Here is a 21,233-nt window from a genome sequence, read left to right as displayed (position 1 = left end):
AGTTTTTAGGGGGAATGCTTTCAGTTTTTCACCATTTAGAATGATATTAGCCATGGGCTTAGCATAAATGGCCTTTACAATGTTAAGGAATCCTCCCACTATCCCTATTTTTTCTAGTGTTTTGAGCATGAAGGGATTCTGTATTTTATCGAATGCTTTTTCTGCATCTATTGAAATAATCATGTGATTCTTGACTTTAATTCTATTGATATGGTGAATTACGTTTATTGATTTCCTGATGTTGAACCAACCTTGCATCCCTGGGATGAAACCCACTTGATCATGGTGCACTATCTTTTTAATATGTTTTTGTATGCGATTTGCTAAAATTTTGTTGAGAATTTTTGTGTCGATGTTCATTAAGGATATTGGTCTGAAATTTTCTTTCCTTGATGAATCTCTGTCTGGTTTAGGTATCAGTGTGATATTGGCTTCATAGAATGAGTTTGGGAGGGTTCCCTCCTCTTCTATTTTATGGAATACTTTGAGAAGTATTGGAATGAGCTCTTCTTTAAAGGTTTTGTAGAACTCGGCTGAGAACCCATCTGGTCCCGGACTTTTCTTTGTTGGTAGGCTTTTGAAGACTTCTTCTATTTCAGTACTTGAAATTGGTCTATTTACATTGTGTATGTCCTCCTCGTTCAGTTTAGGCAATTCATATGTCTCTAGAAACCTGTTGATGTCTCCGAAATTTTCTATTTTGTTGGAGTATAGATTTTCAAAATAGCTTCTAATTATGCTTTGTATTTCAATCCTGTCTATTGTGATATTTCCTTGTTCATTCCGAATTTTAGTGATTTGGGTTTTCTCTCGTCTTCTCTTTGTTAGTGTGGCTAAAGGTTTATCAGTTTTGTTTATTTTTTCGAAGAACCAACTATTTATTTTGTCAATTGTTTTTATTGTTTCTTTTGTTTCAATTTCGTTGATTTCAGCTCTGAGTTTAACTATTTCCTGTCTTCTACTACATTTGGTGCTGGTGTGTTCTTCTTTTTCTAGGGCTTTGAGCTGTAGTGTTAGGTCGTTTATTTGTTGAGTTTTACTTCTTTTATGAAATGCGCTCCATGAAATAAATTTCCCTCTAAGTACTGCTTTCGTAGTGTCCCAGAGATTTTGATATGATGTTTCTTTGTTCTCATTTACCTCTAAGAATTTTTTTAATTTCCTTCCTAATATCTTCTGTTATCCATTCATCATATAATAGCATATTGTTTAATCTCCAGATGTTGGAATAGTTTCTGTGTTTTACTCTTTCATTTATTTCTAACTTCAATCCATTATGATCTGATAGAATACAAGGTAGTGTCTCTGTCTTCTTGTATTTGCTAACGTTAGCTTTGTGGCATCATATATGGTCTATTTTAGAGAAGGATCCATGTGCTGCTGAGAAGAAAGAGTATTCGCTCTTGGTTGGATGGTATATTCTATAAATGTCCGTTAAGTCTAAATTATTGATTGTGTTATTGAGATCTGTGGTTTCTTTGTTCAATTTTTGTCTGGAAGATCTGTCCAGTGGTGAGAGAGGCATGTTAAAATCACCTAGTATTATTGTGTTATGGTCTATTTGGTTTCTGAAATTGAGAAGGATTTGTTTGACATACATGGATGAGCCACTGTTTGGGGCATAGATGTTATGATTGTTATGTCTTGCTGATTTATGCTTCCCTTAAGCAGTATGAAATGACCTTCTTTATCCTTCTGACTAACTTTGGCTTGAAGTCCACATTATCTGAAATGAGGATGGGTACTCCAGCTTTTTTGCTGAGTCCATGTGCATGGTATGTTTTTCTCCATCCTTTCACCTTTAGTCTATGGGTATCTTTTTCTATGAGGTGAGTCTCTTGTAGGCAACATATTGTTGGATCTTTCTGTTTAATCCAATCTGCCAGTCTGTGTCTTTTGATTGATGAATTCAGGCCATTAACATTCAGGGTTATTATTGAGATATGATTTGGTTTCCCGGTCATTTGGTTCATTTTTAAAATTTTATTTATTTATTTGTTTGACACAACTTGGTTCCTCCTTTATTTGACAATTCCTTTAGGATCATTCCTCCCTTTGCTGATTTGCTTCTTTGTTTTTCATCTCTTCCTCATGGAATATTTTGCTGAGAATGTTCTGTAATGCTGGCTTTCTTTTTGTAAATTCTTTTAGCTTTTGTTTATCATGGAAGGATTTTATTTCATCATCAAATTTGAAGGTAAGTTTTGCTGGGTATAAGATTCTTGGTTGGCATCCATTTTCTTTCAGGGCTTGAAAAATGTTGTTCCAGGCCCTTCTAGTTTTTAGGGTCTGGATTGAAAAATCTGCTGATATCCGTATTGGTTTCCCCCTGAATGTAATGTGGTTCTTTTCTCTCACAGCCTTTAAAATTCTGTCTTTATTTTGTATGTTAGGTATTTTCATTGTAATGTGCCTTGGTGTGGGTCTGTTGTAATTTTGTGTATTTGGAGTCCTATAAGCCTCTTGAACTTGATTTTCCATTTCATTCTTCAGATTTGGGAAATTTTCTGATATTATTTCATTGAATCGATTGTTCATTCCTTTGGTTTGTTTCTCTAGGCCTTCCTCAATCCCAATAATTCTTATATTTGACCTTTTCATGATATCCCATAGTTCTTGTAGATTCTGTTCATGATTTCTTACCATCTTTCTTGTTTGTTCAATTTTGTTTTCAAGGTTAAATATTTTGTCTTCAATGTCTGAGGTTCTGTCTTCCAGGTGTTCTATCCTACTGGATATGCTTTCTATGGACTTCTTAATTTGGTTTATTGTTTCCTTCATGTCAAGGATTTCTGTTTGTTTTTTTTCAATATCTCTAACTCTTTATTGAAATGATCTTTTGCTTCCTGTATTTGCTCTTTTAACTGTCGATTAGTGCGATCATTTAATGCCTGCATTTGCTCTTTCATCTCATCGTTTGCTTCCATGATCATTTTAATTATGTACATTCTGAACTCCTTTTCTGTCATTTCTTCTGCCATGCTGTCATTGGGTTTTATTGATGTAACATCTAGATTTGTTTGCAGCATTTTCTTTCCTTGTTTTCTCATATTGTTCAGGTATCAGTGGACCGCTGAGATATTGTAGATTTCCTCTATTGACTTACAATGTCCCTGAAGATTTCTAGTATATCCCCTCTTAGCCTTCAGTGGGCTGAAGTCTTGGAGGAAGTTGATAGTGCAGTGCTCCACAAGGAAGCTGCCTCTCTAGGATTGGTGGCCTTCAAGTGGCCTGCTAGTGGGCAGAGGTGCCTCCACTTGTTGACCAATGGTCATCGAAAGGGGAACTAAGCTGTGGGCTGAGGCAAGGCCTGTTTGGGCCTGAGTCTCTGGTTTTACCGTCCTTGTGGGGAAACCTAACCCGGCAGGGAAGACTCACCCAGTGGGGAGGTCTTGCTGGTCAGTTGCCTCCTAGAGGTTCCCCTCAATTTACAGCTACCGCCTGGGCTGGGCTGCCTTCCTGTGCAAAGTTACCAGGGGCCCGGCCCTACCTCCTGGGCCTGGGAGCCTCACCCTTCGCAGATGAATCTCCTTAGGCTGCCCCTCCTCAGAGAATCTGCCCGCAGTCCTGGAACCTTTGCTCCGCCCCTAAGCGTGTCTCTGTGGGGCTCTTCCACCAAGAAGCCTCCTAGATCCTGGGACCCTGCTCTGCACCTAATCACCTGGCTATGCAGCCCCTCCTCTGAGCAGCCACCTGGGGCCCCGTATAATCGCTCTGAGTCCCAGAGACCCGCCACACGGCTCTTCCTCCAGACAGCCACTCAGTTTTCCAGTGCGGTCACTAGGAGTCCAAGCAACTCACTGCGTGCCTCCTCCTCCCACCAACCACCCGTAGCCCTGGGCAATCAATCACTCCGAGTCGAAGTGACCCTCCCCGTTCCTCCTCCTCCTCCAGGTAACCCCCCAGGGTGTTCAGGAGCAGTCGTCTCTCTGAGTGGCTCTGAATCCACGTGACCCGCTGCACGCATCCTCTGGGCAACCGCCCGGAGCTCTGGTGCGGCCACTTGAGACCAAGCGACCCACTGCGCTCCTCCTCCAGGCACCCCCCCCACCCCCGGTGTTCAGGAGTGGTCGCTTTAAGTCCAAACAACTCACCAATCACCTCCTCCTCTGAGCAGCCGCCTGGAGCTCTAATACAGTCACTATGAGTCCAAGCGACCCACCATGGTCCTCCTCCTCCTCCTCCTACTACTCCGGGCAGGCCCCGGTGTTCAGAACTGGTCTGAGTCCCAACAGCTCGCCACGCAGTCCCTCCTCTGGCAACCGCCTGTAGCTCTGGTGTATCCACTCCGAATCCAAGTGGCTGCGCTCCTCCTCCTCCTCCTCCTCCTCCTCCTCAGGGCAGGCCGCAGTGTTCTGAGTCCATACAGCTCTCCTCGCTGCTCCTCCCTTGGGCAGCCACCGGAGCCCCAGTGGTTGCTCCGAGTCCCAGCGCTGTGCTGAGCAGCCTCCTCTCCAACGCTCCCAGTTGTCCGAGTTCACTGCTCCAGCGGGAAGAGGGGTGTCTCGCTGGCAGCTCTACTTCACAAAGTTCCCTGCGTTCCGGGACTACTGTCCCATCCGTGACGCCTCCCCAACAGGAGAGACTCACCCGGCTGCTTCGAGTTGGTCCCAAGTCTCTCAATATGTCCTCTTTTAATTCTGAGTCCTGGAGCAACATGAAATGCAGCCACCCTCTAGGCCGCCATCTTGAAAATCCCCTACATTTTAAAAATACTTTTTGAGTTGTTGATGACTCATTATTTTATTTATTTATTTATTTGTAGTGCTGAGACTTGAACCCAATTCCTCACACATGTGAGGCAAGCGCTCTGTCACTGAGCCACAACTCCAACCCCTTGCTCTTACTTACTTTTTAATGGATGTACCTTTTTTTTTTTTGCACCCTCTTGATTAGCCAAAAAAAAAAAAAAAGGCAGAAGAAAGGAAGGGCATCTCACAGTAAAATTATGGAGGTATACTGCTCTTTCTCTAAAATTATTAGATAATTCTCCTCTGCTCTTCTGTTAACTGTTTTTCATAGGGTTCATGGTGTTGTCCTGTAAGATCAGTTCAGAACACTAAAGAGAGAAATTGAAGAAGTCCTTCGAAGATGGAAAGATCTCCCATGTTCTTGGATAGGCAGAATTAATATTGTTAAAGCAGCCATACTATCGAAAGTGCTATCTATATTTAATGCAATTCTTATTACAATCCCAAAAACATTCTTCATAGAACTAAGAAAAGCAGTCATGAAATTCATTTGAAAAAATAAAAAGCCCACAATAGCCAAAGCAATCCTTAGTGAGAAAAGTGAAGGAGGAGGCATCACAATTCCAGACCACACCACCAGTTGTACTACAGAGCTGTAGTAACAAAAACAGAGTGCATGGTATTGGCACTGAAACAACATGAAGACCAATGGAACATAATAGAAGACACAGAAACAAACCCACATAAATACAGTTATCACATACTAGACAAAGGTGCCATCAAAATACATTGAAGAAAAGACAGCCTTTTCAATAAATGGTGCTAGGAATACTGGAAATCCATATATAGTAGAATGAAATTGAATCTATTGCTCACCTTGCACAAAACTCAAAGTGGATCAAGTACATAGGCAATAGATCAGAGACCCTACACTTATTAGAAGAAAAAAGTAGATCCAACTTGCACCGTGTCAGATTAGGAACTGCCCTCCTCAGTAAAACTCCTAAAGTGCAAGACGTAGAATCAAGGATCAATAAGTGGGATGGTATCAAACAAAGTATTCACAGCAAAGGAAATAATCAAGAACAAGAATGTGAAGAGAGAGCCTACAAAATGAGAGGAAAATCTTTACCACCAGCACCTGAGACAAAGAAGGCATTAATCTCCAGGATATCCAAAGAACTCTAAAAACTTAACAAGAACAACAACAAAAAAATAAATAACCCAATGAATAAATGGACTGAGGAACTGAACAGGTACTTCACAGAAGAGGAAATACCAAGGGTCAAAAAAATACATGAAAAAATGTTCACTGTCTCTAGCAATTAAAGAAATGCAAATCAAAACTACACTGAGATTCCATTTCACCCCAGTCAGACTGGCAATTATCAAGAATACAAGCAACAATAAATGTTGGCAAGGATGTGGGGAAAGAGGTTCACTTATACATTGCTGGTGGGACTACAAATTGTTCACTCTTGAATGCAGTATGGAGACTCCTTAGAAAACTTGGAACTGAACCACCATTTGACCCTTCTATCCCACTCCTCAGTTTATACCCAAAGGATTTAAAATTAGCATACTACAGTGATACAGTCACTTCAGTATTTGTAGCAGCTCAATTCACAATAGCCAAGCTAAGGAACCAACTTATGTGCCCCACAGCAGAGGAATTGATAAAGAAACTGCGGTATGTATACACAGTGGGTCAGTGGCACTGGAAGGGAGTGAGTGAGGAGAAGGCTAGTTGGAGACATGTCTGGAGAGGGAATGGGTGCAGATCATGGGATGACTGATAAACCATTGTAAGGATAAATATTTCCTAATATTGAATCTTCCTTACTATATTAGCCTTACTGTGTCTAAGTGAGTTATTCTTTAAGCATTGCATCTGTAGTTTAGCAACATTTAATAAGGTTTAAAGGAACAAAACTCAACATCTGCCATTGATAAAGTATTCATTGATGTATCCTAATGTTTAAAATGCCTTTTATCATAGTTGTAACAACCACATTCTTTTCTTCAGTTGTTATGATTTTAAGAATGTAAAATCTACACAACTCTTTTTTTTATGTAAAGTGTTTAATCAGCAAAATGTCAATTCCTCAAGGCTGAGATTATTTTTAATAAACAGTCACAACAAACAACAATGAATACCTCTGTATTTTTGCTTACTTGGACCCAAACATTAATTTAAAATCAGTCATTTTCAGTTTTCAAGTTCTTCTGATAGAAACACTCCTAAAGGCACCCAGACTAAAGGAGCAGTGAAGAGTCACAAATCATGCCTTTGTTGGAAACTCTCCTCCTTGACCAAATAAGTCAGCTCACTGGGAGAACTATAAGCTTTGTTTAAAAATCAAATATCCCAAGAGGGATAAAACAGGTAAAGGAAAAATATCGTTATTGCTGAGAGAAGCAGAATTGACCAGAGAGTTGGCACTGCTATAAATTAAACTTCTCCAGAACAGCAATGTTTTCTGACAAAGCTTGGCCTTTTGATTCTAGAATGCAACTTTAAGACTGCATGCAGATATTTTCATTTCTAGTCAGAGGACAGAGGGAGATGAGAGAAATTTGTATTCCTGCCACTAGGAACTTGCCACTCTTCTTATATTGTTTATAGCCCCTTGGAATCTTGGGGTAACTTAGGAGGTGGAAGTTGAAGCTACTATGGACATGATAGTGCCTCAGTTCAAACCTCATTCAGAGAAATATGTTTAAAATTGCTTTGTGGCACAATTTCCTATCTCTTGTTACCTTCTCTTTTCTGATCCTCCCCATCAAATTTGTAACAAGAGAGATTTCTAATGATATTCTGTGAAATGACCTTATCTTTTGATCTCATCAGTATACTCAGGGTTATATTTTTATATATATTTGAATTTTACACATTGGTAGGTCTAGTTTTCAAACAGGACAATGAAAAACAAGAAGTTGGGTTAACAGAACAAAAGGAACAATATAAAACATGTTCAACAAATAGGTGGCTATGAAAAGCTATTTTATTTCCTAAGATTTAACTTGTCAGAGAGGAATGGGAAAAGATACCAATGTTTTTGTCCCTTTAGTTTCTTTAAAATGTGAAGACTCTATATTATTAGAATAAGGCCTCATCTAGCTTCTACCACCTTAACCTATTGATGTCCTCAGCAATGAAATTCAGCACATTGGAGGCTTTTGTTTTCCTGCCCCTAATGATTTCAGCTTCCCAAACTCCTGTCATTTTCTTTTATGCTATTTCCCATGCTTGCCAAGACCTTTTTGTATTAAGTGTTTTGATCATTATATATTATAAAATTGTTACTGTAATTTCAAGTTATTGACTCTTCAGGTCTTGATGGAAAGCTGAAAATGTAGAAGTAAAAGATAAAGACAAATATAGAAAGTCAAAACAGAGAGAGATTAATAGTAAAAATAAATCCAAAGAAATAGACAAGACTTCAAAATGGATAATTAACATAAAATTTTAGAGATGAGGAAAGATATAGGTATTCCCTTTTTATTAATCTTTTGATTAGTTGTCTACTTTTTAGTTTTTGGTATATAGGTTTCATTTTTCAGGTTATGATAATACTATTGTACCAATACATCATATAACTATTATTTGATATTCTTCCCTTTTAAGAAAAGACATAGGGCTGGGGAGATAGCTCAGTTGGTAGAGTGCCTTCCCCGCAATCACAAGGCCCTGGGTTTAATCCCCAGCACCAAAAAAACCAAAAAAACTTTGTTTATAAACTATGAGTAATGTGAAGAGAGAGCCTACAGAGTGGGAGAAAATCTTTGCCACTTCATACTACAGATAGAGCGCTAATTTCCAGAATATATAAAGAACTCAAAAAACTCTACACCAAGAATACAAATGATCCAATCAACAAATGGGCTAAGGAAATGAACAGACACTTCACAGAAGAAGATCTACAAGCAATCAACAGATATATGAAAAAATGTTCAACATCTCTAGTACTAAGAGAAATGCAAATCAAAACTACCCTCAGATTCCATTTCACCCTAATTAGAATGGCAATTATCAAGAATACAAACAACAATAGGTGTTGGCGAGGATGTGGGGAAAAAGGTACACTCATACATTGCTGGTGGGGTTGCAAATTGGTGCAACCACTCTGGAAAGCAGTATGGAGATTCCTCAGAAAGCTTGGAATGGAATCACCATTTGACCCAGCTATCCTACTCCTTGGCTTATACCCAAAGGACTTAAAATCAGCATACTACAGAGATACAGCCACATCAATGTTCATAGCTGCTCAATTCACCATAGCCAGATTGTGGAACCAACCTAGATGTCCTTCAATTGATGAATGGATAAAGAAACTGGTATATGTATACAATGGAATATTACTCAGCCATAAAGAATGATAAAATTATGGCATTTGCAGGCAAATGGATGAAATTAGAGAATATCATGCTAAGTGAGATAAGCCAATCTCAAAAAACCAAAGGATGAATGATCTCGCTGATAAGCGGATGAGGACATATAATGGGGGGTGGGAGGGGTTAGCGTTAGGGTTAGGGTTAGGTTTAGGGTTAGGGTTAGGGAGGGGGGCAAGAATGGAGGAAGGAAGGACTGTATAGAGGGAAAAGCGGGGTGGGTGGGGAGGGGGGGAAGGGGAAAAATGGCAGAATGACTCAAACAACATTGCCCTGTGTAAATTTATGATTACATGAATGGTATGCCTTTACTCCATGTACAGAGAATCAAAATGTATCCCATTTGTTTACAATAAAAAAAAAAAAGACACGAATGCAGTGGGAATTTTTAGCTCTTAGTGTTGATCACTGAAACAAAGCTTCCTAATTTATGAGTTCTGAAAGTGTTTCTGAATTTAAATCATAAGTTTGCTTAAGTTCCATTTAAAATATATATTTATTTGATATGTAATATTTTCTTCACTTTCAGGTTTTGACACAGGTCTTTTATAGCATCTATGTCAGCAACAGGATTAGAATTCAAGAATTTTAATTCTGAAAGGCATAGTACTTCAAGTACCTCAGTAGATTAAACCAAAGTATGTCCAGTATTTGGTCTCTGAAGCATTTTTTGTGGGCAGTCATTGTTGCTATATATTTATGTATATAACATATATATGTAGTAATTTATACACACACACACACAGTTTTATTCCAACTTTTAAAAGTGGTATCTCCTGAGATATGAATATATAAATTGTGTGTGTAGTTTTGTTTGTCCTTGTTTTCAATTTCTATATGATTTGGTAGATTTAGACACAAGTTTTCTAATTTCTGTCTCATTAGATAGTAAAATAGTAAAATACCTTATTTTTCTTCCTCCAATTTTTAGAGTATAATCTCAATTCGTTTGATCATGTTAAATGTTCCTCTCTAATCTTTCTCTCGCATGTCTTTCTTAAAATAGGGTTGATGAGGATGGTACCAAGTACTATAGTGTAGGCAGATGTGCTGTGAGCTTATATAAATGTAAGATCATATTTTCTATTTTATTTCAGCCAACATTTCTTTTTAAAAATGCCAATATTTTTAGAACTTTTAGGCATAATATTTCAAAATGTCTTTCAAGCCACCTCTTTGCCTCTGGACTAGACTATTCCTAAGTTCTTTACTATTCAATATCTTCTGGGACAGAGATTTCACAACCTGCCTCTCACCTTGAGAAAGTTCTTATAACTAACATAAATCTTGCTTTCTGCAATTTAATTGAATTTATATCTTTTTTCTTTTCTCTGTAGAGATGGGAACAGTCCATCTGAAGTGATACTTTCTTATGAGGGCCAAACTGAATACTACAGAAAAACTATTTTTAGTCCAGCATCATTTTTAACTTTTACATATCAAAACTCCCTGGCTTTTATTTCAATATTTGCCTCAGGAGGTGCTATTTTTAAAAGTTAAATGAAATAATAGTTACATATCTATTATTAATGTTTAGTGTATCTTTTTCTGCTTAGAACCAAATGAGGTACTAAATTAAAAAATGAGTTCCTATGGGGAAGAGGAAATAGAAGAAAAAAGGACAGATCCTTTCCCCAACACCATTGAGATACATCTCAGTTTGATTGTTTTTAGGGAAAAACTGTTGATTGATTGCCTAAAGTAGGAGATGGGGCCTTCAGATTGTACCAGCTCAGCAGCATTGCTAATCAACTGTTATGGGCTCTGAAAATAAAAGTGGTCTTGAAAAATCCCACCAGTAAAATTTAAAATGAGTTCTCAAAATCTGTTTGAGGAATTTAACAGGTCTATGTTTTATTTGATGTAATTATAGTCATGGGATTGGGGTTTTGCCTGTGTTTTATAGATTTTATCTGTTATATAAATGCTTTATTCATCCATTATTAGTTGTAAGAATTGAAACTTGTTCTTTAAAACAAGATGTCTTGAAGCAGATTTCAATGTGTATAGTCAAAAGCTTTAGTACCTAACCTGAGAACTGTGCTAGGTTTGAAGAGGAAGAAAACACATTCCCTGCCCTCAAGGAGCTCATGGTCTTACTGGTAGAAGTGATTATAAAAGTATAATTATGTAGTACTTACAGCATATGTACAGTAAGATGTTTAATGCAAATTTTATTTTGCAAAGATTAATATAGAAAATGTTTTATACTATGTATATCTGTTCTATTAGCATATATACCCTAAAATATCTAATTGTTTCATTCTGATTTCTGTACTTTGAAGGTTCAGCAGTTTTCTGAAAAAGCCTTCCTCTTACAGCTTTTGAAAACTCGTGAAAATGCTTTAGAAAGACAGTGCAGTGAAATCACAAACCAAAGGGGTGTTCTTCTCCAAACCTTTGTAAGTCTCCAACCACTTAGAAAAATCTGTTTCAATAACCATGTCAAGAAGTATTTCGATATACTTAGGTGTACTTTTAGAAAATTATCCATATGCATATTGGCAGATAGTACTATTCAGATAAGTAAAAAGTATTAAGTGCTATTTAAAACCAATTGGTAGAGTAATATAGCTTGAAAGAGATCTATTGGCAGGGATGTAGCAGAAATTATTTGCAATTGTAATAAGCTTAAAGGAAAGAGTGCAACTGATTTGAATTGCTCGGCTTTGAGACGTTGGTTTTAAGGCTTTTGAAAGGTAGAAATGTTCATTCTTTAGGCACATTTATAGATATGAGTGAAAGGATGGATATTTTTATCTTTCTATCTAAAGTCAGAGGTAACAAACCGAAAAGTAGTTTTGAATGCCAGTGTGTTTGGAGATGTGACTTGTGATTAGTTGACATTTTAAAGAGAGAAAATACATTTAAAGATATTAAAAGTACAGGTCAAAAGTCAGAACCAAGAGATTTGATGGTTTTGAATGACAAGTCCAGATTCTAAATGTGGCTTATAATTATTTGATAAATCTTAAGGGAAGATAGAAAATAGAATCTAAAAATGTTTGAATTCTAACATTGTCAAAAAGTCTAGGGTTTTGTGTTGTCTAAAGTTTTGGTAATTCACTTTTCCATACTATGTGTAAAATGTTAGAGTTGCTTTTGAAGTCAAATATGTAATTTTGCTTTCATCAATCTACATTTTAAAAAGTTTTCTTGACCAGGTACTGTGGTGCTTGCCTATAATCCCAGCAACTAGTAGGCTGAGGCAGGAGAATTGCAAGTTCAAAGCCAGCCTAAGCTACTTACTGAGGCTCTAAACAAGTGAGACCCTGTCTCAAAATAAAAAAATAAGAAAGTCTGGGGATGTGGCTCAGTGGTTCAGTGCTCCTGGGTTCAATCAATCCCTGGTACCAAAAAAAAAAAAAAAAAAAGTTTCTTTGGATGTTCTTGTCTGTTTTTTTCTTTTCTTTTTTCCCTATAAGCATTATTCCTTTGAGTATATATTTTAATTTTCAAGTTTGGTCATTATTTTATCACCCCATTTTATATTGTAGTGCCAAAATGGCATGTGTGATCATAAAGTTTAATTTTATAAATAAACAGAGGTATAATGATGAATAGAATTTCTATATAAGGATAAATCTTTCATCTGAAGATAGTTTGCTGTTACTATTTAATAATTTCAGTTTTTTAACAATATAACTAGTGGAGTAAAGCCTTTTATAGTAATACCAAGAGTATTATTTTATACTTTGTTGTTAATAATTTCAGATGATTGTATTTTAAATCATTAAAGAAAAATATTGCAACCAACATCACATTTGATCTTTTATTTCTGTATTTCAGGAGTCTACAAAGAAAAGAGTGACAGAGGAGGAGGAAAAATTTATTAAGGAAATTACAGACTTCAATAATGAGTATGAAATAACAAAGAAAAGAGAACTTTTGATGAAAGAAAATGTCAAGATTGAAATAGCTGACCTAGAAAACCAGGCAAACATTTTGAAATGGGGTATGAGTGCATAGTACTGCTTTATTTGTCTGGCATTAATTAAAATAACTTATTTTGAATGAATGAATGAATTTTCTAGAAATTTTAGCTTTTCCATAAGCAAACAGGTTGTTATATAGTTTTTTTTTCTTCTAATTTTCCTAATGAATATGTATATTTTGGTGGAGAGGGTTACTAGGGATTGAACCCAGGGGTGCTTTACCACTGAGCTACATCCCTAGCCCTTTTTTTCATTTTGAGATGGGAGTCTCATTAAGTTGCTGAGTGTCTCACTAAATTTTGAGACTGGCAATCCTCCTGCCTCAGTGTCCAGAGTGGCTAGGATTACTACCACTATACCTGACTGTGAATATGTATTTTTTTATTTTGAGCAGTATTAAATTCTTTAGAAGTACATGTGACATTAGCATTCAGTCATTCATTCACTATTAATAACTATCAACTACCTGTTATGTAATAGACACTATTCTAAGTCCTGGGGATATAAAATTTAAAAGTTGAAGAACCAAATATGTAGGCAGATATTTTAGCACAATGTGACAGAAGCAATGATAGGGGTTAGGACTGATGCTGTGAATCTTATTTTACCATCACTCCTTTATAAGCCAGAAAACAATAGGTTTGGGAGAGTTTCATTTCAGGAATAGTGTTATGCTGGTAATTACAACCTCTGATAAGATATTAAAATAAAGCAGTTGCCACAGAGCAGAGGGAGAGAATTAACCCATTTTGTCCTATTATCCCAGATGTACAATACTTGTAAAAATTTACATATAGTATATACTACATGTATTAGGGTTCTCTAGAGGAACAGAATCAACAGGAAGTATGATTATAAAAGGGGATTTATTAGGTTGGCTTACACAACCAGAAGCTGGATAGTCCACAGTGGCTGTCTGTAGCTAGAGAGCTGGAAGAACCAGCAACTGTGCAATCCAAGACTCAGAAGCTGCAGAACAAGAAAGATCAACAGTGCTACCCTAGGCTGAGACCAAGGTTTCTGGAAACTACCTGGAGAATCACTGACAGAGTCTGCTTTGGAAGAGTGAAGAAGCAAGAGTCCCATATCCTCAGACAATTGAAGCAGCAATCAAGAACCCATTCAAGAAGAGCTGAGCCTGTATCTGCTACTGCTTCCTTGTTCTTCCAGCTTTTATTCCATCCTTCTAGAGGGTGGTGCTGCCCATGCATAGGGAGGGGCTCCACTTCAGTTCCTATCCCACATTCCAGTCATTCCTAGACACACCCTCATTGACACATCCAGAAGGCTCTTGATCATTGGCATCTCTTCATCCAATCAAGTTGACAATTCAAATTAACCATTATACACTATATAGCTTTATAATACATAATTATACAATAAAAATCTGATTATAATTACACTATTGATCAATATAATAACACATAAGCTATAGATTATTGTTTTCAATCTCTTTTAATATACCTGTGTCAATTTTGTTGAAATACTTGCAAAATTGAAAACTTGGGATTTAATGGGTTATAGGAATGTTTAGGAAGAATACAAGACTTTGTCATTCATTCATGTAGACAGAAATAGAAAAAGTCAAAAATAAGCCAGTTTCCAAACATCAGAGATTCTATTATAGCATTAAATTACAGTATGTCTTCATTTAAATCAGGTTCAGTGGCAGATGAGGTTCTTTGATTATCATTCCTTATATAATTTCTTATGTATATTTCCTTTTGATCTAAAAACCTGTATGTAAAAAAGATAATTATTCCCTCACATGTCAAATGTACTATGATGAGAGAAACATAGGATAAGTTGGATGCAGTGGTGCACGCCTGTAATCCCAGTGACTTAGGAGGCTAGGGCAGGAGGATCCTGAGTTCAAAGCTAGCCTCAGCAAAAAGCGAGGTGCTAAGCAACAACTCAGTGCGACCCTGTCTCTAAATAAAATATAAAATAGGACTGGGGATGTGGCTCAGTGATTGAGTGCCCCTGAGTTCAATCCTTGGTACCAAAAAAACAAAACAAGACATAGGATAATTTCAAGGCACACTCCTGTTTGGAAAGGGAAAAAACAGGAAAATCACAGGTTTCATTGCTCCATCACAATTCTGAAATCCAGTTACAAAAATAATGGAATTCCTTAATTAGAATTCAATTATCATTCTGCCCAGAAATGATTCTCCATGCCTTAGCTCCACCCTCTGTTCTCTTGCTTCCATTCCCTGTGCCATTATTTTCTTTCTTTCTTTCTTTTGTTCTTTCTTCCTTTCCTTTCCATTTCTTTTCTTTTTTTCAGTAAAAGATAACTCATATTTGTAGCAGCTACTTTGGTCAGCCTGCTTCTGTACTGTAGAAGATTGGGTATTCAAAAACTCCTTTTTCATTGTTTACTGTCTCTATCCATTTCATTGCAAACTTTCTATGTTCCTGATAATACAATTATCTTAAAAATTTGGTGATTCTCACATAAATCTTACTGATGTTGACTCCATTAGGAAAAACTCAAAACTACAAACTTGTTTGTTCTAAGACCTTTTATCTTTGGACTTCTACTAAAACTGCTGAGGCACAAGATCTTTTCGCTTCTTTTTTTAAAGTTTTTAAATTTTATTTGTTCTAATTAGTTGTACAAGACAGTAGAATGCATTTATACATTTAAATAAATCATATATTAATAGAATGTAATCTCATTTTCCCGATTATACATATTGCAGGATCACATTGGTCATGTAGTCATACATGTACAGGAGGTAATAATTTCTATTTCATTCTACTATTATTCCTTCTCCTATACCCCTTTCCCTCCTTTCACTCCCTTCTGCCTAATATAAAGTAACTGTGTTCTTCCTTATCCATCTCCCCTAATTGTGAATTAGCTTCTGTATACCAGAGAAAACATTTGGCCTTTGGATTTTTGGGTTTGGCTTATTTCACTTAGCATAATATTCTTTAACTCCACCCATTTACCAGCAAATGCCAGAATTTCATTCTTCTTTAAAGCTGAGTAATATTCCATTGTATATATACATATGCCACATTTTCTTTATCCAGTCATCCAGCAAAGGGATCTAGGTTGGTCCTTTAGCTTCTTAATGGCCCTTTGGTTTGACTGGTTCTCTGCAGCATCACCCTGGATTTTCCTGAAATCAAAGCTAAAGGTTTTAAATATACATCTTAGGTTTTGTCTTTTAGACCATGGTTTCCTAAGAATGCTGTGGGTTTTATCTTTACCTTCAAACCATCTCTTTTTTATGCTTTTTATTTTTTATTTGTTCTAATTAGTCATATATGATAGTAGAATGCATTTATGCACTTGAATATATCATACATAAATAGTGTATAATTTCTCATTTTTCTGATTGTACATGTTGTAGAATCACATTGGTCATGTAGTCATAATATGTACATAAGATAATAATGTCTGTTTCATTCTCCTATCTTTCCTATCCCCATATCCCCTCCCCTCCCTTCACTCCCCTCTATGTCATAGTATAAAGTAACTCTATTCTTCTCGAGTGCCTCCCTGCTTATTGTGAATTAGCATCAGCATATCAGAGAAAACTGTTGGCCTTTGGTTCTTTGGGATTGACTTATTTCACTTAGCATTATATTCTCCAATTCTGTCATTTACCAGCAAATGCCATAATTTAATTCTTCTTTAAAGCTGAGTAATATTCCATCAGATATATATGCTACATTTTCTCTATCCATTCATCTATTGAAGGGCACCTAGGTTGGTTCCATAGTTTTAGCTATTATGAATTGAGCTGCTATAAACATTGAAGTGGTTGTGTCACTGTCATATGCCATTTTTTTTTTAAGTACTTGCGTGTAAACCTAGAAGTGGGATGACTGGGTTAAATGGTGGTTCCATTCCAAGTTTTCTGAGGAATCTCCATACTGCTTTCCATAGTGGTTGCCCTAGTTTGCATTCCCACCAGCCATGTACCTTTTTCCCCACATCCTCACCAACATTTATTGTTGCTTGTATTCTTGATAATTGCCATTCTGACTGGAATGAGATGAAATCTTAGTTTTGATTTGCATTTCTCTAATTGCTTGAAATGTTGAACATTTTAAAAATATTTGTTCATTGATTGTATTTCTTCTATAAAGTGTCTGTTCAGTTCTGTAGCCCATTTATTTATTGGGTTTTTTTTTTTTTTTTTTTGGTGTTAAGTTTTTTGAGTTCTTTATATATCCTGGACAGTAATGCTTTATCTGAGGTGTATGTGGTAAAGATTTTCTCCCAATCTGTAGGTTCTCTCTTCACATTATTGATTGTTTCTTTTGCTGAGAAGAAGCTTTTTAGTTTGATACCATCCCATTTATTGATTCTTGATTTTACTTCTTGTGCTTTAGGGATCTTGTTAAGGAAATCAGGCCCTAGGCTAATATGGTGAAGATTTGGGCCTACTTTTTCTTAATAATAGTTGCAGGGTCTCTGTTCTAGTGCCTAAATATTTGATCTAATTTGAGCTGAGTTTCATGCAGGGTGAGAAATAGAGGTTAAATTTCATTGTGTTACATGTGGCTTTCCATTTTTCCCAGCACCATTTGTTGAATAGGGTTTTTCTCCATTGAATGTTTTTAGCACCTTTGTCTAATATGAGATAATTGTATTTTTGTGGGGTTGTCTCTCTGTCTTCTATTCTGTACCATTGGTCTGTGTGTCTGTTTTGGTGCCAATACCATGCTGTTTTTGTTACTGTAGCTCCATAGTATAGTTTAACGTGTGGTATTGTTATGCCTCCTGCTTCACTTTTCTTGCTAAGGATTGCTTTGGCTATTCTGGGTCTCTTACTTTTCCAAATGAATTTCCATGATTGCTTTTTCTGGTTCTATGAAGAATGTTGTTGGGATTTTAATAGGAATTGCATTAAATCATATAGCATTTTTGGTAGTGTGGCCATTTTGTCAATATTAATTCTGCCTGTCCAGAAGTGTGGGAGGTCTTTCCATCTTCTAAGATTGTTTTCAATTTCTTTGTTTAGTGTTCTGTAGTTTTCATTGTAGAGTTCTTTCACCTCTTTTGTTACATTGGTTCCCAAGTATTTAATTATTTTTGAAGCTGTTATGAATGGGGTAGTTTTAAAACAATAGTGCACCATAATCAAGGGGTTCATCCCAGGGATGCAGGGTTGGTTCAACATATGGAAATCAATAAAAGTAATTCATCTTATCAGATGACTAACAAACAAGAATCAGATGATCATCTCAATAGATGCAGAAAAAGCATTTGACAAATACAGTACCTCTTCATGTTCAAAACACTAGGAAACCTAGGGATAGTAGGAATATACCTCAACATTGTAAAAGTTATATATGCTATACCCAAGGCCAGCATAATTCTAAGTGGAGACAAATTGAAAGCATTCCCTCTAAAAACTAGAACAAGACAAGGGTGCTCTCTCACCACTTTTATTCAACATTGTCCTTGAAACTCTAGCCAGACTAATTAGACAGATGACATGATTCTATATTTAGAAAAACCAAAAAATTCCACCAGAAAACTTCTAGAACTAATAAATAAATTCAGCAAAGTAGCAGTATATAAAATCAATACCCCTAAACCAAACGTGTTCCTATACAATAGCGGTGAATCCACTTAAACCTTAAACCATATCTTAATGGCAAGAATCCTAGAGCAGAGGAATCTCATAAAAAACCTACCACAGGTGTTTATTTTAATTCTGAGGATAATTAATATAGAAAAAATAAATACAAAAATTCATAGCTAAAAGGATAGTACATAAATTAAAAAGGAACCTTAAGAAATGTTTATGTAGTCTGAATGAAAGTGAGAAAGGGGAACATAGGAACAAAACCCACAGAGGATAGATAGAAATAATAAAATGGTAGAACTAAATCCATCTTTACCAATAATTAAATTGTTACTGGGCTAATCACTACAGTCAAAAGGCAGAGCTAATCAGAATAATACAAAGACTCGACTCTATACTGCCTATAAGAGAGTCTAAAGAAATTTTAAGGAAACAAAGAGGTTGAAACAAAATGGCGAAAAATAATCCATTTAAACAGTTACCATACAAAAGCTAAAAGGGCTATATTAATATCAAATATAATTGAATTTAAGATAAAGAATTTTACCAAAAATAAGGAGGGGAATTTTATAATGAAGAAAAGGTGAATTTTTATTAAGTTGAGTAGATGGAAATCATGCATCCTAAATCCTGAAGCCATAGGGAGTAAATTAAAAATCAGTAACAACAAAATATCTAAGAAAACACTAAATATTTGGAAAGTAAATACAATACTTGCAAATAATTCTTGGACCAGAGGTAAAATTAAAAGCAACTTATGAAATATTTTAAACTGAGTGATAGTACAGACAAAACATCAAAATTTTATAATTTTGATTATAAAGCAGTGCTTGGAAGTACATAGGTAGTTTTTAATGCTTAATTTTATATTAGTAAAAAGAAAAATGGTGAACAACAATATAAAGTTTTACATGATGAAGCTAAAGAAAAGCAAACGAAACCAAAATGAAAAGAACTGAATTCAAAAACTAAAATGGAAATTAAAGGAATAGAAAACTGAAAAAATTTAGAAAAAGTTTGCACTCCCTCAAACCAAGGTATTATGTCACTAGCTTAAGAACAGGAATGTCGAGCACTGGAACAGGAAAGTACACAAATTGTCATGCATAGTGGTCAATTGGTTTTCAACAAAGATGGCATGGCAATCAAGTAGGGGAAGGTAGAGTCTTTTTCAATAAGTTATGCTGGAACAATTGGAAATCTATTGTACATTAATGATGATCTTTGATTCTTACTACATTCCATATTAAAAATTAACCCAAAATGGACTTATATCTAAACATGAAAACTGAAATTACAGATTTCCCTGTAGAAAACTGGATAGAAAATCTTTGCCACCTTGTAACAAGAAATAATTTCTTAGATGGACATAAGAAACATAAACCATGAAAGGAAAAAAAAAAAACTAAATTGGATTTAAAATAAATTGAAAAAATACTTAAGGAAAAAAAAAATACCATGAACTTGGAGAAAATATTTACAATACATGTCTGCCAATGTTCTGTTACCTACAATATCATGAACTCTTGCAATGTAAAAATAGGAAGACAATAAAGCCAATTATAAAAGGGACAAAATAGTTTAACTTTACAATAGAGTACCAGTAGTAATCGGTGTGAAAAGATACTCAATATTCTTAGCCACTAATGAAAGTAAAACCACAATGAGATATCACTATATATTCTTTTAATAAAAATTTAAAAAACTGATGAAGTATTGACAAGAATATGGAATATCTGAAACTCATATGGTAGTGATGAAAACATAAAATAAATGGTACAGTTACCTTGGAACATTTTGTAGTTTATTAAAATATTAATTATACATTTACCATATAACCCAGTCACTATACAACTAGATAATCCAGAGAAATGAAAAGAATGTCCACACCATTATTAGCAACTTTATTCACAATAGACAAAAATCAAACATAATTTAAATATCCATTAAGAGGTGAAAAGATAGCCAAAATTGGCAGGTCCATGCAGAATATTCAGCAATAAAATGACATGTGACATATAACATGGGTGAATCTGAAGGTAAATGGTGAGTAAAAGAAGCTAGGCACACTGCAAACTAATCTATAAGAATAAGCAGATAGCTGATTTCCTGGACCAAAATCAGTGCGAAGGGTCACAAGAAATCTTGGGTGGGTACTGTTTGTGGGAGTGGTATCACAGGTATAAATGTCTGTCAGACTCATGGAATTGTATGCTTGAAAGGGATTTGCCTTACGCAAATTATTCCTTCATCAAATTGAAAGGAAAAAAAAAGTCCATGATATTGCAAATACTGTTGGAATCCTCTGTGTCTTTTTCCTTCAGAAAGATATAGTTAATAGATTTGCTTCTTTGGTATCTGATACTGTTGGTTCTTTATATTTCCAGAAGATCTATCTCTATGTATATCATGGCATTTTTGTATCAAATTTAATCTCCATCATGACAGGAGCTTTGTTTTGTTTAATGCCCCATTTTTACCAGTATGAATGAAATAAGTCGGTAACTGATTCAGAATGAGAGATATATTCTCTTGCTTCATATGAATGAGATATGGAGATCATGTAAGAAGTAGACCTAACCTGAACTAGGTAATTAAGACTTCTCTGAGCAAGTGAACTTCATACTGTGATCTGAAGGATGATATTGATTAGTCAC

At 35.7% G+C, this 21,233-nt stretch overlaps 1 protein-coding gene across 1 annotated transcript in view; it reads left to right on the top strand.

The window, feature by feature from the left end:
- The window catches only part of CCDC172 (coiled-coil domain containing 172), a gene marked incomplete at both ends in the record, with an annotated part of 69,611 nt that overhangs the window by 16,511 nt on the left and 31,867 nt on the right, over positions 1-21,233 (top strand). Inside the window, 2 exons of the mRNA XM_079136645.1 lie at positions 11,369-11,485; positions 12,873-13,038. Of these exons, the coding sequence (XP_078992771.1) occupies positions 11,369-11,485; positions 12,873-13,038 (283 nt within the window). The remainder of the gene's footprint in view (positions 1-11,368; positions 11,486-12,872; positions 13,039-21,233) is intronic.

Source organism: Sciurus vulgaris (genome assembly GCF_902686455.1).
Source record: "Sciurus vulgaris genome assembly, chromosome: 4".
NCBI lineage: Eukaryota > Metazoa > Chordata > Mammalia > Rodentia > Sciuridae > Sciurus > Sciurus vulgaris.
Note: the sequence above shows the minus strand (reverse complement) of the source record. Positions and strands in the feature narration are given on the sequence as shown.